Source organism: Drosophila willistoni (genome assembly GCF_018902025.1).
Source record: "Drosophila willistoni isolate 14030-0811.24 chromosome XR unlocalized genomic scaffold, UCI_dwil_1.1 Seg143, whole genome shotgun sequence".
Taxonomy (NCBI): Eukaryota; Metazoa; Arthropoda; class Insecta; order Diptera; family Drosophilidae; genus Drosophila; species Drosophila willistoni.
Genome location: NW_025814056.1, coordinates 4,514,110 through 4,535,830, shown reverse-complemented (window position 1 = coordinate 4,535,830; position 21,721 = coordinate 4,514,110). Strand labels below are relative to the sequence as shown.

The following is a 21,721-nucleotide window of genomic DNA, read 5'->3' as shown; positions in this document are numbered from 1 at the left end:
CGGACAGACGGACATAGCTAGATCGACTCGGTTGTTGATCCTGATCAAGAATATATATACTTTGTGGGGTCGGAGATGCTTCCTTCTGCCTGTTACATACATTTTGGCGACTTTAATATACCATTTCACCCTATGGGTGTATGGTATAATTATCAACATAGAAATACAACCAATCTTAGATCCACGACTTTTGTTTAATTCTAGGAAATAGATATACATAATTGAAAGCTTTTAACAAATTCTTAAACTCTTCTTTAGACCATAATCAGGGTACAGGGTATATAAAGAAGAAGAAGAAAGAAAAAAAAAATCATATATGTACATATTAACATTTTGAATGGTGGCTCTCTGCAATATTTTATATATGTGAGACTCTGATTTGCTTTTTGCTGCGGTTTTAATAATATTTTTTCTTCTTAATGTTTTTTGTTTTTTCTTTTTTTTTTGGGGTTTTTGGCACAACAAATCGCTGAAATTCCAATGCTGAGCGAGCCAAAAAAAAATACAAATCGAAACGTAATTATGATATATTTTTTTGGTTGATTTACTTTTCTACTATTTGCTTAATTATTTTTTTCAAATGTGGTGTCATTTTTTATTAGTTAATTGGTTTGATTTCGTAAGGCTTTCTGTGAGAGTTTCCCAAGTGAAAGTGTGTGGGAGAGAGAGAGAAATAGAGAGATGTTAACATTGTGTCATTCCTATAAGGATAATTTACCTCTTAAATTCGTAGAATTACGAATCACATACGGTTATAGGTTCTTAGGTGGAGTTGGGATACAAACGAATCTCAATTTTAGTGTCATTCTTTGCATCTATTCTCTATTCTGGTGTTATCTATTATTTTTTTTCCTCACATTTGCATTATCTGCATAATTATTTTTACATCTGTGTAGGTGTGTCTTTTATTCTCACATTATCTGCATCTTTATTGTTTATTTGTGTCATTCTGCGCATGTTTAATGTTTCTTACTTTATCTTCACCCTTTGCCCCTCCCCCCTTAACAAGAAGCAACCTAACCTAACCCCAAAACCTACCTGACCTAACCTAACTGAAACTTTAATTCATAAGAAAGAGCAAGTAAAAGAGAAAAAAACACAAAAATGAAAAATGAAATAAATAAGGGTTTTCATATAAGTTTATTCAAGAAAAAAAATTCATTAAAAAGCGATAACAAAAACAAATTATTATTCGTTTTTTTAAGGGTTTATTGTTGTTTTTATTGTAATTAGGCAAGTTGCGTTGTTTGTGCCGACCTAAATCTTTTAGAGCAGAATCCATTCAGCCTCCTTACTGAATTTCTCGCCCACTCCCTTTGGTCCTTCCTCCTCCCTTCCTCCTGAGCTCCGGCAACACATTTGTTTCTACGCATCAGAAACTCTCTTGCTCGCACACTCTCTTTCTCTCTTACACTCTCCCTTCCGTTGGGTTTCTTTCAGAGGAAGCTCTGTATACAAAAAAAAACAAAAACAAAAAATAGAGACACCCTGACCCACCCAACGGAAAAAAAAAACACCAACAACCCCCTCTGCCTACCTCCCTCTCTTTCTCTCTCCGACGACCATCATAATCCGAAATACGCAGCTAAAAACGGGCAGCAATGCATTTTTTTTCAGCCCTCCCCAACACACCCCGCCATCTTCTCTTGTTTCTTAACTCTGCCATCCCCCAAAAGCTACCACTACCCACCCACCCACCACCACCTTTACTACCCCCCGCTACCCCCACCACACTGCCGCCCTCACTTCATCCTCGTTCTCTCTATACCAACTGCAATTGTTTTTGTGGCCTCGTGACCTAGTTACAAGCTTCGTCTTCGTCAACTGCAACCGATGGCTAAGCAGCGCAGTAACTGCGCAGCAGCCGCACAGCAGCAGCAGCGACGTTGTCGAAGTGCGCGTGAGACGTTGTTGTTTCAGTTAAGTGAATTGCAGTTCTCTTACTGTATATACTTATATGTACGAGTTTATTTTGTATATTTTGCAAAAAAAAAAACACATACACACAAAAAATACAAAAGAAGAAGAAAAACTGGAATAACATTATCGACAGCCGATTATCGAACAGTCCAACACACACACAAAAGAAAAGAAGAGAAACGCGACATTTCAATGCCTGTCTGTGCTTGTGCATTTCTGTCAATGTTGAATAGGGAAAGGCTTTCGTATGATGGACGGGAGTGGGAGTAAGGAGATTCGAAAGCAACAACCAAAGAAAAACTTTACATTTTGGACAATCTAATTTAATAATATTTAAAAGATTATATATGTATGTATGTTTCCCCTTTGGCTAAAATCAATGTCCTGATTTTCAAGATAATTATACGGAGCAAGTGTAGATGATTATTGAAAAAGTGGATAAATAAGATTGTTATTAAACTTTTACCGTTGTTAAGTTAATGTTGATCATCTTAATTATGCTGTAAAAGCTAATACAGATTGATTTCCATATTTTGTAATAGCTAAGTGGAAAATTTTGAATGGTAAACTAACTGAATATAGTTTTATTTGTGCTCAAAAATTAATATTTTGCTTACTACTAGTTTAATACGTAGCTAGTAGTCTATTGGTTAAAAATTATATTTATTTTGGTTAATCCTATTCGATCTGAGCAGTGCCGGGGGTTGAAGATGGTCGAATTTAGAGGGGGAAATTGATCATTGTTATTAAAATTTGGTTAAATTTTGCTGTTGGGGAAGGGAAATTGAGGAAAAGAATCAGTTTATAGCCCTTTTGAAGATAGTTTTTCTATCCTTTCCCTCCCTCTCTCTCTCTCTCTCTATCTCTACCGAATAAGAAGAAAATTATCCTTTTTGCAAATTTTGTTCTTAAAAGAGCTGGGGAAATCGCTTTGGGCGTTTCTTATAGATTAAGTGATCATAATGGCAAGCTCTCTATGTGTCTCTCTTTCTCTATCTCTCTCTTTGACACCATGAATAGATACAGTGTATTAAGATCACGACTATTAAGAAACCGCAAATCGTCAGCGGTTAAACAGAACGAGAGAGTGCCCGGCCTAGGATGGGGAGGGGCCACACCTGTGCTTTATATTGATATGATATTGGCTTGACAGAGCGACAAGCGATCTACAAACATGTGGCCTGACCTCATTACGCACACAAAAACAACACAAGCAAAAAAAACAAAAATAAATAAATAAATAAAGAAAAATTAAATTCAAAATGTGTATTAAACAAAACAAAAACAAAAAGTGCGTTAATTAATATAATTTAGTTTGAAATCAAATTTATTGCGCATCGTCGACGTCGACTGCATTTTGCAGTTTGCACTCAATGTATACAATATAAGGCGCACACACACACACACACACAAAAAGCAAACACTCACCTACCAGCATGCATACAAATACATAACTATATATATATATGTATGTGTATAGACAATTATACAAATCTACATTAAGCTGACCTCCTCGAGCGGCGGACTAGGCGAAGGCAGGCATCGGTCCGACAGTCCGTTCGTCAGTTGGTCGGTCGTTCGGTCGGTCGGTCGGCACGACGCGGGGCAAGCGACGGCGAATTGCGGTCGAAACCGTCCCTGGGCGAATTGTGTAGCTGTGCTTGCTTCTACGTATGTGTGTGTGTGCTTCTCTCTGCTATGTATGTGTGTGTGTGCGGCATACAAAAGTGTGTCAAGGTTTTTTGAATAATATTTTGTGCAGCGTTAACGTGTGTGCGCGGCGACGTCAGCGCGCAGAGAAAACGCTGCCGCCGACGCCACCGCCGACCGCTTCCCCATGCTCTGTGTGCTCTCCTCCCCCGCCAGCCGTCTGCTCCCCCGCCTTCTACCCTTTTTTCTTCTCTCCTACCTCATCATCATCATCAACTCATCATTTTGTAGCGTTTTCATTTCACGTTTTGTTGTAATCGCCGTTGTTTCTCCTTCTCTGTCGCTCTTAATATCTCCCCTATCCCTCCCTCTCTCTCTCTCTCTCACACTCTTTGTTGTATATTGTGTTTGCTCATTTTACGTTGTCATCGTTTCGTTTGGGTATCTGCTTCTTCTTTTCTTTATTTATAATAATATATATATATACATATATATATATATATATATATTGTTGTTGTATTTTATTTAATTGTGCATTGTTGGCGATATTTTTGTCATACTTTCGTGTATATGTATATATGATTCGTCTTTAGTTAATTTAATTTAATTGAGATTGGGGTTTATGACGAGCAAACGGCAACTGACTTCATTTGTCAATCAACAAGCATTCTTTCTTCTCCCTTCCCTTGCCCTCTTTGTTTGTGCTCAATAAAAAGATGGCAACAAAAAAAAAAAAAAAAAAAAACCAAAGAAAAACGAAAGAAACAAGAAAACTGATAACAATGATAATGATAATTAAGAATATGCATACATATATAGAAAACAGGTCAAAGATATGGCATATGCGGTCCTATGGATCATGCAATTTAAAATTTATATTTGAAATGTGATATTGAGGTAGGTTTCAATATAAACAACAATTTCAAAATAAATCGAACTGGTCAATGAGATTCCAAATTTGATTATCCTAAGCATCAAGAGCTTGAGGCATACTTCTAAAAGATTACGTATACGCAATGTTGGGGGTTTCAAAGTTAAGACTGCTGACACTTTAATAATGGACTAAACGATTGGCTTTATAGGCTCTGTGGGTCAACATGTGGTATGCGTGATTTTTTTTCTTCTGAACTTTGATATATGGACATATCTCCTCAGAAACATTTTATTTCAGAGTTTTTTATGTAACAGCAATCTGCATACATACATATGTATGTATACTTAATATGTACTTATGATTCATTAATTAATTTATTTCTTTTTTCATTTTGTGATAACTTAAGTCTTATCCAGCTTAAAGCGACAGAAATATGCCAGATGTTAATATACAAAAAAAAAAAAAGACAGAAAAAGAAATAACCATATATTTATGGGTCCAAGCAAAACTTAAGCCTTAAATCCAACCATACATATAATTAATATCAAGATACCAACCTATACATATGTATATGTGGGTTATACATACAAAACAAATGCGTACACACATTTTTATAGGCCCAACATCATCATTATCATCATCATCACCATCATCTACATCATCATCACACGCCCCACTAAATTTCCCATTGACCTATTAACATGAAAACACAAGCGGCGCGCAGTGGCAAAAAGCAGAAATGTATAAAAATAGAGAGCGAGAAAAATATATACATACATACATACATATATATGGATATGTTTGTAAAGAAATAGAGTGCGGAACCAACCTATCCTAAGACCAACACAGTTGGAGTCGCAACAACAACAACAACAACAACAATACACACACACCAAGCAAGCCACACAATGTGACCAACCTACACCAACATGGCAACAGTTTTCCATTACAATGAACATAGATCGACCCGACCCCCCCTCTAACTCTCTTAAAATACTATAAACCACCCAATTCACCATTTCCCTGGTTTATTCCCTTTCCCCTTACTCCGCCCAACACACGCACACCCACACATAGTTTTATTAGCACACGCACAGAGAGGCAAACACGCAGAAACATGGGCCATAGGCATAGGCAACGACAAAGATGCCATGCCTACGAGCAGCAGCAGCAGCAGAGCATATAGACCTCACGAATATAAAGAAAAAAAAAAGAAAAAAAATACTGTGGAAACGAAATCGAAATTAATCTCTCTAACATAGACCTGAATCTGTACAACAAAAAAGTAGGTCAACAGAAACAGCGCAACAGCAACGGCAACGTCGACGACGACGTCGCTGCTACTGCTATGATGTAGTCGTCGTCGTCGTCGTCACACACACAACAAGACACTTTCACTTATTACATTATTCAATGATGACAGAGAGAGAGAGAGGGCTTAAGCAAGAGAGCGGCAGTTTCTGCAAGAGAGAGTATGTATGTGTCTGTGAGAGAGTAAACTTGTGGGCGAAACTTGTTCATAGAAGGCGGGCGGCAGCAGCAGCAGCGACTGCAGCGGCATTCGTTACGTTGTCTCGATTATTTCATATTGAAAGCAAAAGTGATCAAAAAAAAAACCAACCTGAACGAAAGAGAGTGACTGGCTTCTCTCTCTCTTCTGCTATTGCCTGCGCGCGCTGCTGCCGTTGCCGGCTTGTCAATTAAAAGCAGCGCCGCTGTCGTCGCCAAGCTGGGGAAAAATGTTACAAGGTTTCGTTTCAGGTTAAGACGAGTTTTCAGTTTTTTTTCGGTTTTTTTTTTCCATGTTTTTAGGTTTCTTTTTGCGGTTGAAATAAGAAGAAGAAAAAACTTAAAATTCAACAAAACAAACAAAATATAAATGGATAAAAAAAAATTGTTTTTGTATTTTCTAAATTTAGCTTCTGTTTTGTATGTGTGTTTGTTTTTTTTTTTCTCTCTCTCTCTCTCTCTTTTTGTTTTTGTTTTGCTTCGATGACGACAACTGACAGGCGACGGCAGCGACGCCAATCAAGGCGCGTTTTGCTGTGCCTTCTCCGTCTCCTCCACCCCCTTCTTCATCACTCCATGTCGCAGTCGCAGTCGCTGCCTCTGTCTGCGTTTTGTGTGCTTTGTGCGTTTCGTCAAAAAAAAAAAAAAAAAAAAAACGTAAAAAAATAAGTGACCTGCCTCATTTGAAAATTGTTTGCGGGTGGCCAATTTGACGATGCACACACACACACACACACACTCATGGAGAATAATCCAAAGATGAGATCATCTCTCATCTCACCTGAGCAATTAACAAATATGGCAATAGGATCCTCAATAACATTTGTTATCGAAAAGCATCGACTTACCTCACAGTTAATAACAGAAAACCTATCGAAATTTTGCAAAAAAAAAAAAAGGATATCGAAAATGGAATCGACTTCAGCGAGAACTATCTGTAAACATTTCTTACATAAAAAAAAGGATTTACTCGTCCTTAATTGATTTTAGATAATAATGTTTTAAAATTGAAAAACTACAAGAAAATCGGTGAATTTACCCATTAATAAGTTTTTTTTATGTACAGTGGTGGTCACCAGGTTAGATTCTTTTTTTTTAACTTTGAATTTGATTTTCTCGGCTCCTAAGAAAGTTAATGAAGAAATTTTTTCAGTAATTTGTTGGTTATTGTATTCAGATAATGACCCGTAATTATTGTCATGTCAGATTTCGACGTTTTTTTACAGATGCGTTTGAACGAAAATGGGCCCCCAAATGCTGGCCATTAGTTTAGCCCGGTCTTTCCAAAATCTTTAATATTATAGTTAGACCTGTGTATTCCTTGAAGAAGTTGTAGATCTAGGTAATCTAAGATAAACTGCATACCAAAATTTTCATTTTAGCCCCAGTATTTGTTTTGGGGCCCATCGAAATTTCGGGTTTTTGTATGTAATTCTTGAGGTCTCTTGGATTGACGCCGTTTTACGATACCAATTTAAACTAAAGTACTTTTTCTTAACCTAAGTATGAAAGTATATTGAATTTCCCGTCAAATGATACATGTTTCATAAAAATCCGACAAAAATTAGATCGATCTAATCGCCTATCATTTCAATAAATAGGCAAGCGAAATTTCCCACACATCATCCATCTCTTTCTTTTGCCTGCGTACGAACCGTCCCTTTTACCTAATAAGCGTGAAATGATAGGCGATTAGATCGATCTAATTTTTGTCGGATTTTTATGAAACATGTATCAAATTTCTTCATTAACTTTCTTAGGGGCCGAGTTCAAAAAAAAAGGGGCTAACCTGCTGGCCACCACTGTATATATGAGATTAAAGGTTAAAGAATTAAATAAACTAAATATTAAATAGGAAAAAAGGTTAAATAATTATTTAAATTAATAAAAAGAACTTAAAAACTAGGGCAAAGGCATAGCAAATTGTTATTTGAAAAGTATCTATAAAATAAAGGAAACAATTAAATGAAAATGGGAAAAAAAAGTTTTTAAAAATAGGTAAAATTGGAAATTAAACCTGCTTAAGAAACGAATCTAAAACTATTATAGTTAAGGAATCCTAATTTTATGTGGTATATTTAGTTTACATATTCCAAATTTATTAGCTCATCAATTATTTTGTTAAAATCGTTGTTAAATACACAAAACCATAATATACATAATAAAAATAATTTTATGTATATTAATTGCTTTTTAGACGCATGGCTAATATTCAATTTAATGGCTAAGTTAATTCCTCTTTTAAGGAATTTGTTCATGTAATATACATATTACAATCATATAGGTTACCTGCTTCCAATTTTTGTTTTACAGTATTGCGAAAGGAGGTGTGACTGCTTCAAGTGGGCCTCGGGGATCCTTCAGGCTGGCCAAGGCCTAATTTTTGACCCAGGGATCCACAAGCTCTTTAGGAATCTTTAGGTAGATTTTTCAAACCTTTTGAATAAGGTTAAGGTTTAAGTGCCTTGAAGTTGAAACTATTCGTCTTAGGTTAATTTGAAACTTAATTTTATAATCATTTGAGTTGAATTCTTTTCACTAAATCAAATTGATTGATTTGATTTGTATTCATTTGTTTTTTTAAGAGCTTCTTCGAAAGAGATGTAAAGTTATTAAGTAAAGTTAAGTGTAAATGCAAATATTATTATTACTACTTGTTTTCGCACCTTATTAGCCCTTCTGACATATAGGTATATATGGATATATATGTATAAATATAGCCACTTAGTCACTCATTCAACTGTTGGCTGACCCGACCATTCAGTCAACCTCTAACATATGACCAAAAAAAAAAAAAACCCCAACTTACGAAAGACTTAAATGTATTTTACTCTACTGACTACTTTATAACTGTGTGTGTGTGTGTGTCTGTGTACCTAAAGTCAAGTAACATTTGGCAATCGGCACATAAATTAAAATACTTAAAAAAACAAAAAAAAAAAAACCAAAACCAAAAGCCAAACTTCCAGAATTAAGCCGCGGCACACAAAACATAAAAATTAACTGTGGATTGCGTAAAAAATAGAGAGAAAAAAAAAAGAAATATACAAAAAACATACCAAAAGCAACAATTTTGAACAAAAATAAATAAACAAAACCTTCGACTGACCCAACAATAACAGCAACAACAACAGCAACAATATAACAAAAAACTTCAACTGAAACCAAATCTGATTCCCAGTGACGAGTGACCAGCCAGTGACCAGGCAACAACAACAACAACAATAACAATAAACAATTGGTATTGGAGACAAGCAGATAAAGAGAGAGAGAGAGAAGGAGAGACAGACAGTTGTTGTTGTTGTTGTTGTTGCTGCTGCTGCATTTATTCTCTGCACGTTCCAAGTAAATTTTATACGTTTTAATGTTTTATTATGAAATTAAGCCTGGGCCAAGCGGCGGCAAATCAAATGTCCATCAACAACAACAACAACAATTTGGACACACTATGTGTGCCGTGGACATTGCCATGTGCCTTGTGCTGTCGTTTTTCTTTCTGTTGTTGTTTTGTTGTGCCAAGTCCCCAAAAACAGAATACCAGATACAGTCCAAAGTTGATATTTTTGTTGTTGCTGCTGTTTCCACTTCTTCTCTCCATCGTTGTTGTCGTTGTTGCCTTTGGTTTAACATTTGTGCCAGCAGCAGCAGCAACAGCAGCAGCAGCAAAGTGCACTGCAAGGGGGTGGCAAAGGAGGGTTAAGGGGTACTTAGGGACAATGACGATCAGTGGCAACGGCAACGGCAACTTCAACGGAGGCACGTCATTCCAATCACCAGACAAAATTGTCAAATGTTTCAAATGTTTCAAACTAAATATGATAAGGGAATAGAAAATTAAAAGGATTCTATATAAAAATTTATAAATTATTGAGAAACTATATTTCTTATGTTTCTGTTAAAAAAGCATAAAATTGGAAAATGACAAGAAAATTATTTTATTATTATTATTAAATAAAAAGATTTGGTTAAACCTAAATTAAATATTAAGCTTAGTTATTCAATTGTCAAATAGAGCTAATCCAAAGAAAAGAAATGCTAAAGTTAATTATAATCGTTTACCATTTCTTTTCTTTGGATTAACTTTATTATTAATTATAATCGTTTTAACAAGTTTTGAATGTCAAGGATTCTTTTTAGCAACAATTTAAATATAATTCAAGAGGTAACAGAAACATTTTGTTATTAGAAAAAAACGTAAGAAAAATGTATGCTTGAAATGAATTTTCATAAAGTTCGATCTAATATATTTAAAACCGATTCAAGAAGGAAAAACTGTCAAGATATTTGAATAATATTACCATAAATATTAATCAAGATTAATTTTAAGGTCCACTGTATCCTGGTTCGTGACTGAAAGGCTTAAAATGTTGTTTTTTTTTCATTCGTTTTGTCAACTTTTGTGACCTGTACCAGCGGCTTTTTGTTTTTCGTCTTATTCATTTGTGTGGTAGTTGTTGCTATTGCTATTGCTGTTGCTGTTGCTGACTGCCTGCCAACCGATTGACAAACAACTGTCGAAAAAGTCATTGCGCATGCGCACAAGTCAAAAAGGTAAACGCAAAAGCGAAACCAAACCAAAACGAAAACGAGAACCAAAAAACAACAACGAGGGAACCCAAAAAGTTAACAGATCTTTTGGGCAACACACAGTTACACACACACACACACAATTATACAGAAATTGTGGCACAGGCATTTAAATGGAGTAGCGAAGTGGAAGCTGTAGCTCTAGCTAAGGCTGATGCAGAAGTAGGTCTCGAAACCTGTTTGCGTTTTTTTTTTTTTCGTTTCGTTTAACTGAGAGTGAGAGTGAAATTTGTCTTCTCTGTATGCATGTGTGTGTGTGTGTATGTATCTCTTGGGTGTTTTGTCATTACCTGACCAGAGATCCCAAAAGTCTTGTTGGCTACGGTCACGAACATTTTGGAATACCCTCACAATTTGAACGGCAAAGTGTGAAAACAAAGGGTATATTGAGATTTTCTTTGTTTATGAATTTCGAATGATCTTTTCTACTTTAAGACAGGAAAACAAAATGATCTTAGACATGTTTAAGTTGTTGTTACTTTTAAACAACATTTGTTTTATGTCTAGTTTTGAAAAAATATCAAAAATTTTAACAAATTTCAAATAATCATTTCATTTCTTGGATTTATCATGAATTGATCGTTGTATCATAATTATCGATTAATCGATTTTGTTTTGCTTTGTCATCACTAGACTAAGGTCATCAAAGGTTTCCATTTTTCCATCTACTTTTGCAAAGAAAGTCACTCCATAACTCCGCAAAGATGGCTCACTTGGATGATTTTCACACTTAACCCTTGTATATTTAATTCCTTTTTAGCATTTAGTCAAATTTTTTCAATATCCAAAGGGTTAAAATCAAGTTGTTCTAAAGTCAAGTTTATCGATATCACTAGGCTTAAATGTGGCGATAAACACTCAAAAGACAACTCTGATAGCCAAGCTGTTGATCTCCTATTAACATAACTAATAAACACAAGTTTAATCTAACAGTAAATGAGCCATTGTATAGTTTTTTTTTGTAACAAAAATCGTCCTTTTTTCCAATTTTGCAACAAAAAAGTAAGAAAAAGTCTTTTAATAAATTCAAAACGCATCACTCACTTCTTATTGGTCAATATATTTTAGCTATAGACTATAGGGTATATAAAGATCAACACTTGTTTATATATAAAATCATATTTACTCTTGGTTTCGCCTAATGGTAACGTCCATGGGGCGGGGGGGATGGTGGCGGGGGAGAAACAGAGAGTCATGAAGGCAGGAAATGAGAAACAATGGGAAGTGCGTTGGCTATAGATTTCATAAGAGTGCTTCTTCAATATTAAGAAAGACACACACCAAAAACAGAGAGTGTGATGCCAAGAGAGAGAGAGAAGTGAGTGAGTGAGATATACAAAGTGTGTGCTTGTAGAGAGGTAAAAGAAGAGGAGTCGTCATCTTTTCTTTTCAGGGTAATTGAGCGTTGAAATGTTGTAATCCACATCCAATCTGCCTACCTCTACCTACTTATACATGATGACGCGAAGGTGGGCACACACACACACACACACACACACACACTCGCACATACACAAAACGTGTTTCACTTTTTTTTCTTCACGTGCATCTTCTTCTCACAAAAGTGATTTCCATTTTTGTAACTGCATTTCGGGTTTTTCCCCCTTTCTCATCCATCAACAGGCAACAGCAGTCAGCAGTCAACTTCTTCTTGTTTCGCAGCCATCGAAAATGTAGCAATATTTTGCGGCATTTTTGTGATTCATGAACTGCCCACCAAAAAGAAAAAACTGAAATACGTTGCATTTTAATGGGTGTCATCGATGGTTGTTGTTGTTTTTGTTTTTGGCTTCTTTAGTTCCGTTTTTGGTTAGTTAAGGAGGCAAAACTGAGTGAAAGTTTTTCGTCGCCGTCGTCGTCGTCGTTGTCGTTGTCAGGCCCCGATTTTATATATTATTTTATACTCCTTTCGGTGGGGGATCTCGATCTTATGTAATCTTATGTTTGCCCGTTTTTTAGGGTCTCTTGTCTCTTCCATTTCCATTCATTTTTCTTTCGTTTTTGGACATCCTTATTTGGCTGCTGTTGCCGCTGCTTTATGGCGTCTCTTGCGGTTGCCTGCATGTTAAAGCTATTTAATGGCCATTTTTTGTCTTCTTTGTTGTTGTTTTTTTTTTTTTTTGGCGGGGGGGTTCGAGTAATTAAGGGTAATATATTACGCATACGTTGTAGAAACTGATTGGACCCAAAGCCAAATTGATAAAGAGCGAAAATAACTAGCGAAAATTTAAAGCTGACTGAGCAATGCAAATTCCAAGACACGACATGAAAATACATAAATGGAATAATATCAAATGAGATGTAAAAGAAACTAGGGGGGGGTCAAGATGACATGGGGGTAAGGCATCAAGAGGTCTTAAAAATTAACCAAATATAGAAATATTGGGCTTCGGAATGGCTTCTTGTGCTCAAATATGATCACTACGCATTCTTTAACTCATTCGATGGGCGAATTTAAACAAGCCGAAACAATAAATAATTAAACATTTGGTTTTTGTTATGAAAATGCATTTGTTAATAATATGAATTCAAATATAATATGGAATAAATTAAAATAAAAACAAAAAAAAAATAAGCACCAATTAAAAGTTAGAAACAATATAAAAAATGTAGACAAATATAAAATATATACATATATAGATAAAAAAGCGAAAATTAATAAAAAAAAATAAAATGAATAAATGAGAAAAGAATTCAAAAGTTAAATTAGGAAAAGCCAAATCCATTCGATATAGTTGACATAAAGAGGAAGATAATTTGACCAGAAATAAAATACAGTAGAATCTGGTTATAAAGTCGCTTAAGGGACCGACGATTTTCGTCGTTATATCCGGAAGACGTACTAACCGGAGTGCCTTTCATATAAGTTTGTATTGGGACCAACCAATCACTCATCGAACTTCAGTCGCTTTAACCGGACGGACATTATAAGCGGAGTCGTTATAACCGGATTCAGTAATCAAAACGAGGGAATTCGCCAAATAATATCCAAGTATACATTTATAAAGTCTAAAGTTTTTAATATAGCGAACTAAAATTAAGTATACGTTGCGTGTACCTACTTTTAAAAAAGTCATACGTTGCGTATACATAATATTTTGATTTTCTATTGTATTTTGAAGCTAAGAAATAACCATGAAATGTAATTAAATTTTTTTAAATAAATTTTTATCTGAAAATTACACACATACATATACATAATAATGATCATAAATCCGTTAGTCATGCAAGTTAATAAGTTAATGAAAAATTTTTGGCCAACTTAAACTAACACACTGCACAAAACGTAAGCAGAACTAAATAAAAATAGCCAAAGAGGCAATAATATTTTCTTAATAATTGTAGTTTAATATTGACAAAGATTAGATGTGACAGTAAGATACCAAGTAGATAGCATTTTTCTAGCGAAGAGATTTCTTAACGGCCAACAGTGCGTATGATAGATGGGAAATTCTTCTCTTCTAACTCACCTGTTACATCTTAATATGCTTCACAAGGGACTTAAAGGGGCTGTGCACGGTATGGTAAGAAGATGAAGAAGAAGAAGAAGAAAAAAGCAAATACACACACACACACACTCACACAGAAACCAATAACAACAACAAAAGACACCAAAGAAATAGGAAACGAAAACACGCCACATGAAAACCGTGTCATGAACAAATGCAACAACGACAATAACAACAACTAATTGAGACCAAGCAACAAAAAAGCAACAGCAACACACAAACAGACACACACACACACACGCCAAGAAGATATACAAAAACAAAAACTAAACCAAGCAGCTGCAGCAGCGTCAGCGTCGCAGCAGAGCCGCCAACTTGGCAAACTAAAGAAGAAGACAACAGACAACAGCAGCAAAAATGAAAATGAAAATGAAAAAAAAAAAAAACCAACAAAATTCCCAGTTACAAAAGGTTTTTCATAATATTTATTTCCTCTGAAAGAATTGACTTGTGGCAGCAGCAGCAACGGCAACGGCAACAACAACCAACCAACCAACAACACACACAGTACGAACAGTGGCTCAAAGCTAAGCCAAAAAGTTTCACTTTCGCTTTCAACAAAAGCGAAACAACACCAACAACTACAACTACAAAAAAAAAAGGGGGCCACTAAGTCAAGCCACAGTCAAAAGAGAGCTTTAAACGCGCAGCGCTCCCTCGCACTGTACTGTGTCGCTCTTTAGCTCTCTGTTCGCCGCCTGCACATCGACGCTCTCTTGTTTATTATTGAAAGTGAAACTGGTGCTGCCTGCTGCCTGCTTGCTGAGCACACCAGAGAGAAGGCATATTAAAGAGTGAGAGTGAGTTTTCATGTAGTGTAGTTTTTGTATTGCTAATAGATGGGCGGCACGGCAGCAGCGACGGCGGGGGCTCATGCAATTGAGAGCGAGAGTGCTCTGCTGCTGACGTTCGTTCGCTGCTTCTGCTGCTGCTACTGGCTCTGCCAGCTGCTCAGTTGCCGTTGGCAGCGACTTTTTAGTGTATTGCGGTATCCTCGGCGTTTTACTTGGCGTTTTTAGTCAATCGAGATACGTGGTTGATGTTGGTCGTGTTTTTCGCATAGCAAATTAAAACTATATATATCTAAAATCCAAAAAAAAACACACACACAAAAAAATAATAAAGCAAAAAAAAAACAAAAAAAAAGTTAAACACCAAAAGCAAAAGTAGTTACACCTACAAAATATAAACATACACATCAATAGCATACATACAGCAACAACAACAACAACAACAACAACGAATCAACACAATTGTGCGTGTGTTAATAATAATATATATATTTTTTTTAAATTTTTGTTTGTTGTAAAGTAAAAGAATTAAGAAAGTAAGAATTGCAGCAAATTGCTGCAACTGCCTTATACATATATAAAAAACATATATATATATATATATATACATATATATGTGCATATATATATATATTTATATATATTATATCTAACACATATCCGTAAATTAACCAGCAGAACAGCCCAAGGATTATGTTCTCTTGCTGCGTTAGATTTGTGTTATATATAAACAACTAATGTACATATATACATATATATACATACATATATATACATAGATATAGATAGATCTCGATCTAGATCTATAAATGTGTAAATGAGATGATTCCCCTCTTCGTTTTTGGTTATTCCTCGTTCTTTATTCTTTGCAACTAAATTTTTTTTTTGTGGGATTTTTTTTTGGTTTTTGTTTTTTTTTTGTTGCTGAAAAAAAAAAAAACAACAAATAAATTGCAATAAATGTTGTTGTGACCCCAATTTACTGTGTAAATTAACAAAAATCAAAACACCAACAACAACAGCAATAACAACATCAAATATATACATATATATAAAGTTATAAAAAGATATATGCAAATCGTATACGTGTTACACACAAATCGACAACAACAAACAACTGCAACTGCAACAATAACAATAAAACGGACAAAATCCAATATATATATATATATATTAAATATATATATATCTTTCTCTCTCTCTCTCTGTATATAGGAAAAAGCCCTACCTCTAAACAGGCTATAAACAAAACCAAGAAACAAAATAAACAAACAAAAGAAACATCCTTTTTTTTTGCTGTCTCTATATAAATCTACATCTCTATATATATATATATATATATATATATATATATATAAATACAAATAAATGTATATTATATCTTCACTCACCTCGTCAAAGTACCTGCAAAAATACAAGAAAATCGAATTACGAATTACAAAATAAAGTGTCAACCGGATATACATAAATCTACATATATATACGCATATATATATATATCTTCAACTTCACATTAAATTTCTAAAATTTAACAAAACACAACAAAACAAAACAAAATATCTAAACATAAACATAAATCTTAAAAAGATCTAAAAGAAAACAAAAAAAAAACCAAATGATATATAAATTGTGACTTACCCCTGTCCTTCGATACCCTCAACAACAACAACAACAACAACAACAACAACAAAACCCAAAATCAAGAAAAGTTTCAAAAATTGTTTTCTTGTTTCAAAGCTAAAATAACAACAACAAAAAGTGTGTTAAATATATATAAAACCCAAAACCAAATTGATAAACTAAAAAACCTTATGATATGAAAAGTAATAATTTCTTATAAAGAACAACAACAAACAAAACAACAACCACATCACTCCATTTCAAACGGGGAAAACTTTTAAATATATAAATATATGTGCATAAAGAAAAACGTTTTCTAAAAGAAAACTCATTTTTCGTTAAAAAAAAAAAACTTCTAAAGTTTCAAAATTTTTACATATATATCATAAACAATTATTCGCACTTTCTAAAAGTAAACAAAATTTAACAAAAATTATGTTTTAAACGTATAAAAATAATCAATTCTAAAAGAATCTATTCCAAAAATGAAAGACATTTTCCCAAAGAAAATGTTTAAAAGAAAAAGATCTTAAACAAATAAAAAATTTCAATACAAAAATAAAGTTGAACAAATTATTTTTTTTTAGAGAAAACTGCTCTAATAAAACAAAATAAAAAAAAAAACAATTTTGTAATTAATTAAAAATCAATAAACAATTTCTAAAGTAAGAAAATAAAAAACAAAAACTTAGCAAATGTCGAACATTTGCCTGTAAATTCGCCTTAAAAATGTTGATGCACATACAACAGCAACATCAACAACAGCAACAACAACAAAAACCGCAGCAGCAGCAACAACAACAACAACAACGACAACACCAACAGCAACAACAATTAAGTGCAAAGGCCAGACCACCGTATAAACTTAATCCAAACCAAAATCAAAATTATAAACTAAATCTATTTTATGAGCAAATTTAAAACCAAATAATAAAACTCTGAAAAAAACTAAGCACAAACAATAACAAAAACAAAAACAAAAAGGCGGAGCAAAAGAGAACAAAAGGAAAACCAAAAACTTGCAACTAAAAATTATTATTAATAATTTTTGTTTTGTTTTTGTAATAACTAATTTTTTTTTGTGTTTCGTTTGGTTTGGTTTAATTACTGCCGTCCAAGAGAAAACAAAAACAAAACAACATAAAATTAAATAATACAAAAAAGGAAAAACAAAAAAACAACAACAAATTTAAGAAAAAGCAAACCTGCAAAAACGAATTCCATATCGAAATTCCATGAAATGTTATTAGAAATGGATCCCCAACAACAACAGGCGACAGTTCAGTTCATCTCGTCGTTGAGTATGTCGCCATTTAGTATGCAATTGGAGCATCAGCAGCCCTCCAGTCCAGCATTGGCAGCAGCAACTCAACAACAGCAACAGCAACAGCAGCAGCAGCAGCAACAGCAGCAACAACAGGGCAGCAATAATGATAACAATGATGATGATTATAGCGCCTATACGTTGCAGCTGACTGGAGGTAGCAGTGGTGGAGGAGGAGGAGGCGGCGGCGGCGGCAATAGTGGAGGAGGAGCTCATCAGCAGCAGCAGCAACAACATTACCAGCAACAGAATCTATCAAATAATGCCAATAATAACAACAACAACAACAACAACAATCAATTCACATCCCAATCCTATTCGTATATATACAATTTTGATTCACAGTATATATTCCCAACAGGCTATCAAGATACCACATCCTCACACTCGCAACAAAGCGGCGGTGGTGGAGGAGGTGGTGGCGGTGGTGCCAATCTCTTAAATGGCAGCTCCGGTTCAGGGAGTTCAACTGGTGGCGGTGGCTATATGCTCTTACCACAATCAAACAATTCCTCTCATATGGGAGGACCACAAAATTCCACACCCGGTGGTAATGGTGGTGGTGGCAATTCCTCCTCAAATCCATCAGCCGGCAATGGCAACAATGGTGGTGGTGGTGGTGGTGGACATCATCATCCACATGGCGGTACCTCAGCATCGGCCTCCGGTGGTCATGGTGGCAGCACCGGTGGACATAATGCATCCGGTGAAGCTATCGATTTCAAGCATCTCTTTGAAGAATTATGCCCCGTATGCGGCGATAAAGTCAGCGGCTATCATTATGGTTTGCTAACCTGTGAGTCCTGCAAAGGTTTCTTCAAGCGAACGGTACAAAATAAAAAAGTCTACACCTGTGTGGCCGAACGATCCTGTCACATTGACAAAACGCAACGGAAACGATGTCCGTATTGTCGTTTCCAAAAATGCCTTGAAGTGGGCATGAAACTGGAGGGTGAGTACAACTAAATTCAAATTCAATTACATTTTTAACATAGATACTCCAGAAAGGAAATACATTTCATTCATTTTGAAGACTCTTATCAAATATATAATCACAATATAAACCTTGATTTAAGACCCCCTGTCCATTTCTCGTCTTAGAAAGTACCAAAGATAAGCCTTACAACCTTCCAGTTTTAATTTTTCTCCATCTTTTTTCCTCTCCTTCCTGCTAGAAGAAAAACGTTTTTAAAGCAGTATTGAATTGTTGTCAGTAATAGATTATTATATTGACAATATCGAAACTTCTAGGCATCCTTCAAGCTGCCTTCCCCTGCCCCTCACTCCAACCTAATCATTATTATTGTCATCATCATTGACCCTCAAATGTGTTGTTTACAACATTTTGCGTACAAGTGTTTTTTTTTTTTTTGTTTTGTTTTTATGATGAATATTCGTTGACCCTGACAATGGTGTATGGTGGTGGCTTGAGGTGTGGTAAAGGGGGCGGGGGCACAACATAGAAGGAGTGATAGGTGGAGGGGGGCTTTTTAATATGCAATGCAATGCGCAGATCAACAGAGAATCGAAAAATAAAGCAGAAATTATTGTTTATTTATTTTTTAACACCATTTTTATTGAGTATTTTATGCAACATTGGATAATTTTCTAGACATTTTCCAGGTTTTAGTTTAGTTTAACTACAATTGGCCATATTTAAAGGCTTTTAAAGAATTTCACGTACCATGGTGCGTATGAGTAATATGTTGGTTATTGTAACCATTTGGTTTATTTTTAAATTTGAAACTTGTCTTTGTTTACAAATCGTTTTCAAACCTAATTCGGTTTAATTTTTTAAGCTCTTTTTAAATTGATATTTAAAATTGCAATATTTGTGAAATTATGTGGAATTGTGAAGACGTTTAATTTGATGTCAAAATAATGTTGATAATGTTGGTTTTTTTTTTTTAATCATGTATTACACTTGACTTGATTGACTTCTATTATATAGTTAGAATGGGATAAATCTTAATAGACAAGACGTTTACAACTTTCCGTCCAAGAAGACATTACCCATTGGAAAGGCCACATAGAATAGATTACTCCACATGGTCTCCTACTTTACCCCCTACTATATAAACCTCCACCCTCCTCCCTTAATGTAAGGTGTAGAGTGATATGTAATTCATTATTTTCTGTTTTCGAAGAGATTGAATTTGGAATAAAGCTAAAATAAGAAAATGATATGAAGTATTGTTGAGAATTGGGTTATTGTTTAGTTAAGGTGGTATATCATGGTACATATGGTTGCTGTATAATTTCACACCAGACCTAAATCTGGCCTCTGAAGGAGCAACCAATTAACTTGTTTACCATGAAATTAAGGTTTGGGCCATATCAAATGGACTTGCCTAACAAGTCAAGACCAATTACATGTTAAAAACAAAAACCAGTTTTTAACTAATTTAATGTAAATCTCTTCATGACTCGTTATATTCCAATTTGATTCATAAAGATAACTGATTTTAATAAGAACTTATTCTTGTTGGATCTTTCTTCTTTTAGTCTATGTAGTTTTCTTTACTTTTTGAATATTCAATAATTTCGTTTTGTTTTACTTCTAAAAAGATTCAAATTTGATTATAAATACAATATATGTAGATTGATAGATTTATGTACCACCTTGTTGTTGTTCCATCGACATTTTTTGTGTATATTTTGACGTTTAGTGCCAACATTTTATACACTCTGTATTTTGGCAGCCTCAACCATGACCCCTTTTTTTTTGGTTCTGTCGATTTACAAGTATATATATATAGTATATATATACATACATATATTCTCTCTTGTTTGCCGATTGCAGGCAAAAACAAAAAAAAAAAGGAAGAAATTAAATCGATATTTCTTATTATTTATAAATGCGCAACAATAACAACAACTCGAAGCCCAAACTAACAAAAAACCCTTACAAAATGCTTTAGGGAAATATATATGAATCTTTGCTGTGTCTGTGTGTGTGTGTGTGTGTGTGTGTGTAGCGACCCCAAGTGAATTTCTTATAGTAAGTGTAATAATTAAGCAAAAGAAAAAAAAAAGATTATGTAAATTTATAAAATATTTATATCAGGTTCTCTTATTTCTCTTGACCCCAATTATTATATTAAACACAAAAAAAAAGAAGCAAAATGTTCATTCCCGACCTAGCTCAATATGAAATACCTATACACACACACACACACACTCACACACAACATAACGTTTTCGAGTTTGAGTTTATTTTGCCTTCTTCTGTTTATTACTTTTATTATTATTATTATTTTATTGACGTTGTCAGGTTGTTTGTTGTTGTTGTTTTTGTTTTTGTTGCTGCTTCTGCTGACTCTCGTGATGTGTCAACAATTATTATTATTCTTTTTTTTTTTGTTGTTTTTTTGTTTATATACGGGACAAGGTTTCTTATATTTTATTCACATCGTCTCTTCTTTCTTTTCTTTGTTTGTGCTGTTTCTTTTCTTGCTTTTTTCAACTGTTTCTTCATACACTTTATTTAACTCTTCCTGTTGATATACAAATGTATATATATATATATATGTATTGTTTTTAATATAGGTTTATGTTTCAATCAGATTTATCTTTTTGTTTGAGGTCATGAACAATTAATTAAGATAAGAAAATTCAACTTTTACAAGTGTTTATTGTGAAATAAGTAAATCTGAATCAATATATATATAGTTCTTTATTATATTAGCATTATATAGTTTTCCCGATTCCTCCAATCTGCCCCAAGAGGCAAAAATTTAATCAATTTTTATCTCTACCTCTTAACAATATATAACAAATTTCATATACAAAAATTTATGCACATTTTAATGAATGGAATCTTAAAACTCTTGAAAAGTTTTTCAAATTTCCCTATAATGGAATTTATTTAATATCATTTGTAATATCAATAAAGATCTTATTTTTCACTGATCTTGCCGCAATGAGTGATAAATTG

General features: G+C 34.2%; 1 protein-coding gene across 1 annotated transcript in view; it reads left to right on the top strand.

The window, feature by feature from the left end:
• The window catches only part of LOC6645528 (nuclear hormone receptor FTZ-F1), a 63,702-nt gene that overhangs the window by 28,390 nt on the left and 13,591 nt on the right, over positions 1–21,721 (top strand). Inside the window, exon 3 of the mRNA XM_023177348.2 lies at positions 18,146–18,736. Within this exon, the coding sequence (XP_023033116.1) occupies positions 18,146–18,736 (591 nt within the window). The remainder of the gene's footprint in view (positions 1–18,145; positions 18,737–21,721) is intronic.